General features: G+C 36.5%; 3 protein-coding genes across 3 annotated transcripts in view; all 3 read right to left on the bottom strand.

Annotated features, from left to right (window-relative positions):
- The window catches only part of LOC124886713 (pollen-specific leucine-rich repeat extensin-like protein 4), a 5448-nt gene extending 4000 nt beyond the window's left edge, over nt 1-1448 (bottom strand). Inside the window, exon 1 of the mRNA XM_047395650.1 lies at nt 4-1448. Coding sequence (XP_047251606.1) covers nt 4-1388 — 1385 coding nt within the window. The 5' untranslated portion in view covers nt 1389-1448. The remainder of the gene's footprint in view (nt 1-3) is intronic.
- Nucleotides 1449-2539: 1091 nt separating this feature from the next.
- On the bottom strand, nt 2540-5485 carry LOC107840355 (CCG-binding protein 1). Its single transcript, XM_016684188.2, has 3 exons — nt 5181-5485; nt 4242-4315; nt 2540-3093 (listed from the first exon to the last, which is right to left on the bottom strand). Exons 1-3 carry the CDS (start codon nt 5410-5412, stop codon nt 2788-2790), a joined length of 612 nt encoding a protein of 203 aa, XP_016539674.1. The 5' UTR covers nt 5413-5485; the 3' UTR covers nt 2540-2787.
- Nucleotides 5453-5953, bottom strand: part of LOC107840353 — a gene marked incomplete at its 5' end in the record, with an annotated part of 15525 nt that continues 15024 nt past the window's right edge. The window contains 1 exon segment of the mRNA XM_047395649.1: nt 5453-5460. Within this exon segment, the coding sequence (XP_047251605.1) occupies nt 5453-5460 (8 nt within the window).

Genomic DNA, 5953 nt, shown 5'->3' with positions numbered 1-5953 from the left:
GACGCCACTGGAGGTGGAGGTGAGGCCACTGGTGGTGGTGGTGAGTGGACTAGAGGTGGAGGTGAGGCCACTTGTGGTGGTGGTGACGCCTTTAGAGGTGGTGGTGACGCGACTGTTGATGGTGGAGATGGCTTTGGTTGTGGACTCGTTGGTGTTGATGGCTTTGATGGTGGAGAACTTGTAGGTGTTTCAGGGTCTTTTGGACTCAGTCCTTCCCTTGAAACTCCGCAAAGTCCTTTACTGCAATCAACAGGCTTGCTCAGAACAGGGAAACACTCCTTCTGTGTCTTCTGGTCTGATCTCCCCACAATACAATTCTCCTTGCCATTTATCACAACATGATTGGAGTGTGATGTCTTACACGTTTCATCCATGCTCTCGAAGTAGTTCTTTGAGAATGTGAAATTGTCCAATTTGGGCAAGGTACAAAGGTTCTTTGGAACATTTCCCATGAAGCTGTTTGATGCAATGTCAAAGATTTCGACTTTCTGCATGGATTTTAAATCCTTAGGTAAGGATCCAGCAAACTTATTTCTGCCAAAATCAAACACTGTTAGGCTCACGAGCTTGGAAATTTCTTCAGGCAAACAACCAGAGAGTTCATTGTTGGTGACTATGAGCTCATCTAATGTGTTGCCCATTTTACCAATACTTTTTGGGATGCAACCATAGAATCTGTTATTCGCCAATACCACCACTGAAGCATTGGAATTGCCAAAGTTTTCAGGGATAATGGAGTGGAATCGGTTATCATTGAGAAATATTGCATCAAGATTCTTATCAAATAGCCCAGAAGGCACTTGACCTTCAAAGTTGTTGAACCTAAGATCAAGGTACTTGAGTTTAGGCAACTCAAGCAAAACATCAGGGAATTGCCCCACGAAACGATTGTTGCTGAAATCAGCCTCATCCAAAAGCAAAAGATTTTTAATGCTCCTAGGAATGATTCCACAGAACCGATTTGAATTAAGGTGGATGAGACTAACATCAACCAAGTGGCCAATTTCCACTGGAAGGTGGCCAGCTATGTCTGCATGGTTGAGATCAATCCCGGCGACAACAGTGATCGTGGGATCATCAAGAGCTTGGTCACAAAAGACACCCTTATAGGCACAGACATCAGCACCTTCCCAGTTAGCTGTGAACTTAAATGGATCGGAGTAAACAGCTTTCTTCCATGCCTGCAGACCAATATAAGCTTTTTTCAACCTGTCATTCTCGAATTTCAAGTTAACGGTCATCTCCTCCAATGTATTCGAAAGTTCCTCATTGTCACCTAAAAGCTGGCGACGAGCAATAAAAGCCGCCTCAGCATCAGTCAATGCAAAAGATGATGAAAATGAACAGAACGAGACAAGGAAAACGAGAAAGCAACCCGAGGCCAGCATCTTTATTAGTTGTGTTGTAAGCCCCAAGGTTGCCTGTTGTAATGCATTCTGCAAAGGAAAATGAGGCTTATATTGGCAAAGGAAGGAAAGCTAATGGTTGATAGACGTTTAACGAATTTTGTGCACCATACAATTTGGAAGGTCAAATTAACATCAAACACAATGTTCTAACGGTTTGCTAAACTTCCAGAGGTAATTCTTCATCCGTCCTTTGCCTACAAGCATGGAAAATCACCAAGTATGCAACTTCTTTTGTTACCGTCTAAAAAAATGGACATCAATACATAAACATGTTTTCATTTTCTTTATGCTACTAAATAATTAGTTGAATTTTTCCATTAAAGTTTTGAGATATTCACAATGCATTGGCTTTTCTAGTGGATCTCAGTTTTTCCATTAGCAGAGTCAATTAGATGACAATAAATCATTCAAGAAAACAATCCTTTTGGGTTATTGTGAAAATATTATTCATTACTATAAGATTTTAGTAGTTCAGTTATGTTCAAAGTTTTAAAATATTTCTATTGAATGATGAAAGATTTTTTTTTACTATTTTATATATAGATTTTGTACCTTTTTTATAGAACTATATTCAATACTGTAAAAAAAAAATACACCGATAAAATTAACAAGTAAAGGATTTTGAAGGTTAAAGGAAAAAGGTTTTGCTAGTGTCATCCTTGAGTCACCCCTGAGCGGGAAGTGGATGTATTCACGTTAGACAGACTTCTTAAAACTAGACTTATGCACCACCAAGACTACAATCTAGTGATGTTATTATGAATTTATTATACAGTAAGGGTGAGTTTAATTCGTATTCAAATAAAGTAGGATAGGCTAATATGTTCATGCCCCGAGAAAACCCAAATGGTGTCATTTCTGGATATGAAGATCAATTTTTATTGGTGCAACCACTTCTGGGTCCTGCATAGATATGAAATGCAACCCATGCACCAAGCCACCTTTTTTGGTAGATCATTTATGTGCACCAGAACTTGGATTTAATCTAAAAGCTCATTTATCAACACTTGGTCAACACAACGTTCAGCTAACCCAATATTATTTAAGTAGGTTCTTAGTAACAATTAAGGAACAGCAAACGGAAAGAAAACGCAGGGTGGGCAGCAATAATTAAACACCATCCAGGGGTATGTAGAAACTTCATTGATATTTAGAATATACGCGGAACAAACCATATTTATTTACATTCAGAACAAATGGCAACCCCTAAACTTGCCCATAAACTACACTAACAAAAATACGCGACAACATCCACACAGGCTTTAACATTACATCACCAGAAATTTTACAACATTGGCCAAAGATGCACTATTCAACTCCATTCCTTGACCTTATTACTCTGAAGCTCCAAAGACCAAGCCCTGTATGAACCTCCATATCAATAATCAAGTGTAGTCGAGTACCAAACAGGGTGTGTTCCTCTAGCTCTGAGCAGTTTGGTATAGGGTGAATCTGGCATTCTAGCTTTCTCCTCCTCCTCAAGTTCTTCTCTTGTCTTTGGCAATCCATCGGGTATAGGACAATGTCTTGCCCCTTCTGCCTCAAGATTCATAGCTTTGGCTGATTCTTTGCTTCTATTTCTGGCTTTGTGCATTTCTGAAATTCCATGCAAGCAGCTAATGAGAGTTTTTACGCCCCCTGCTTGAAGTATTAGCCTCTCTACCTCCTCCTTAGGTTCTTCTTTCTGGAAACATGATCAAATTTAAATTCAATAACATAGTTAGTACTTCATCTGAGGTAGTGGTACGGACAAGCGTACACTTTGCCCTCCCCAGACCCCACTTGATGGGAATACACTCGGTATGCTGTTGAGAAGGGTGCTACACATTACATAGCTTAAGGTCATCACAAAATTTGAACAAAAGATCACTTGGACAGGATTTTCAAAAAGATCAAGAACTAATTGGCTTGATGAACTTACGAATCCAATCCAGATGGAATTGTGAGCCAACTTTATGTCTTTATGTGGCAGTCATATACACACAAAATGAAAACACATTTTTGTTAGCTCTTTGTCATTACCTTTTACTTCAAACTGGAAGTTTGGAAATATTGAACCACAAGCCCCAATAGTAGTTAGATATCTTACACCATCGGGATAAGTTGAGAACTAATGCAAATTTTACCCCAAGAACCAAGTCTTGGAGAGGAGTTAGGCCTCATTTGTTTGCATTAACTTCAGTCCATTAAGTGCATTTGTTTTTTTAAAAAAAAAACCGCCTCTTAATGTGTCTGAAATCCCCTGAATCAATAAGATATGAAAAAGAGTCCGAATAGTATTCCCTCAAAACTCTCTCACTTTGTTATTTTCCTCTCTATATACGTGTAAAATGAATTAAAATAACTTAATTTATTATCAAATGAATTATAATGCAATGGATTATAATACTAATAATTCACGTATTGAATTATTTATTTTCCTCACACTTTGTTATTAAAAATATTGAACTATTCTAGTAATTCTAACTTAAACCTCAAAAATCTCTCACTGTTGTAGTAATTCATTTTATGATTACATCTTATCACAATAATTTTTAATCGATATATCTTTTTTTAATAATTTAGATAGTTCAATGATCATATTTAAATATTAAAAAAACAAACAGTCTTAATCATTCAGAGATCTAGAAACAACATCTTAAGCATTCAGACATCCATTCATATACAGACGTCTTAATCTTAAAAAGAACAAATGCACCCTTAATCAATCTATAGAAACAAGATCCTATTATTTAACGAAACATCATAAATATAGTAGAGCACATTGCAGGCAAATAAGAATGCAGAATTTTATTCCAAGAACCTATAAAGATGTGCTGATTACGAACTTACTTCAAGATCTTTGAGTTCAAAATAGGCCTGCCAGCAGCTATACGAATCATCCCCTTCTAGAACAGAACAATAATCTGCAAATTACCATACACAGAGTCCATTAGTAATTCAAGAAGCAGAAAAGGCTTAATACTTTAGACAACAAAAAGCAAGTTCAATTAGTAGATATTCCCTCCATCCCAATTTTTTGTTAGTCAATATGGACATGAATTTAACTACACAAGCTAGAACAAGACACAAATTTAATTAATTAATCATACAACAACCATAACATGCCCAATGAAATCACGCAAAATGGGATTGGTGGATGGTAGAGTGTTCGCGCACCTTACCACTAACTCTTGGAGGTAGAGAGGCTGCTTCCAAAAGACCCTTAGCTTAAATGAAGCAAATCTTAGTAGTAGCTAAAAGAAAAAAGGAAACCTAAGTAATCTATCATATTTAACAATTTTTAAAACATAGAAAAACTATTTAACCCCAATCACGGTTCCATGTCAAGTCATTGTCATGTGAATAGGAGGTCACGGGTAGAAACAGCCTCTTGCACAAATGCAAGGCAAGGCTCTATCTGTGCAAGGCAAGGCTGCCTACAATACACTATCGGTGGGGCCCTTCCCTAGGCCTGGGTATAGCGGAAACTTTAGTGCACATACCTAATTTTTTTTATGGTTCCATGCAAAGCTGTGTTATAATTGTTAGAAAATAAGCTAAACACTATTTTCTTGTAAAAGGACATCCTTTTTTCGATTCGTGAATAATAAGGGGGTGGATCTAAAAGTTAGCTATGGGTTCACGTGAATCGAGTATACATATTGACACTAAGGAACCATAAACTTCAAATCTTGAAATCGTTTTATTTAGAAAAATAAATTACAATAAAGCTCAGGAAACGTAACAATCAAGAAAATACGTGGAAATACAAAGAAGATGTAAACATACCAGCAAGTTCATTTTCTGATTTTTCAATCAAAGGGGGATCTTTAACAGCTCTATCAAACCTGGTTCTGCTAAAAGGCTCCAGCTTTGGTATGTAAGAATTACTTCTGGAACAACAGCGAATTGTCGACGAATTCACATGAAATCTTGAAGAGGGTATTATTCTTGGAAGCTCATTATTAGCTCCAGTAAAAGAAGAAGCTAAGGAATTGAGAGACAGTGATTGTACCATCATTGCTTCGGTGGAAACCCAAAATAAAAAACCATCAAAATGCTCAATAATCTGATGAGATTTTAAGGATATATATAAATTGGGAATGGATGAGGATGAGATATTTAAGTACTTTTTTTTTTCTACAAGAAGAGGATAGTGTTACATGTCGGTGTGGTTGGGTTTGTGACAGATGAATCTCGGCCGTTGATGGATTTTTTTTTGTGTGGTGATTTTGATCAGATTGGCGGTTGTAAAATTGGGAACGTAGGATGCGGCGGCTTGTTATACAGTGGGCGTTTTTTAAAATAGATATTTTTATGACAATATACAGTGAGTGGAAATTGTAGAGATATTTTTTATGCGCCCACAAGTTGTGCTTTCTGCTTTTTGCTTTTTTTCAACTTTGTGATTTGTCAACAACCAAAAGAAAGAAATTTGTAAGAGAAAAATTGGAACGAAAATTCACTTTAATCATTAAATTTAAATTATAATTATTTATCTGATTAAATTTAAATTATAATTATTTATCTTCTTATAAACTTTAAAGTGTTTACTTCATTAA

The sequence above is a fragment of the Capsicum annuum genome, chromosome 8 (assembly GCF_002878395.1).
Source record: "Capsicum annuum cultivar UCD-10X-F1 chromosome 8, UCD10Xv1.1, whole genome shotgun sequence".
NCBI classification, from domain to species: Eukaryota; Viridiplantae; Streptophyta; class Magnoliopsida; order Solanales; family Solanaceae; genus Capsicum; species Capsicum annuum.
The sequence above is the reverse complement of the archived record's forward strand: the minus strand, read 5'-3'. Positions and strand labels throughout refer to the sequence as shown.

Coding starts and splice junctions, on each gene's coding strand:
- LOC107840355 (XM_016684188.2), bottom strand. CDS start 5,412: ATGATGGTACAATCACTGTCTCTCAATTCCTTAGCTTCTTCTTTTACT. Junction 4,316..5,180: donor ATCAGAAAATGAACTTGCTG/GTATGTTTACAT, acceptor GGTAATTTGCAG/ATTATTGTTCTGTTCTAGAA. Junction 3,094..4,241: donor TTGAACTCAAAGATCTTGAA/GTAAGTTCGTAA, acceptor TCATGTTTCCAG/AAAGAAGAACCTAAGGAGGA.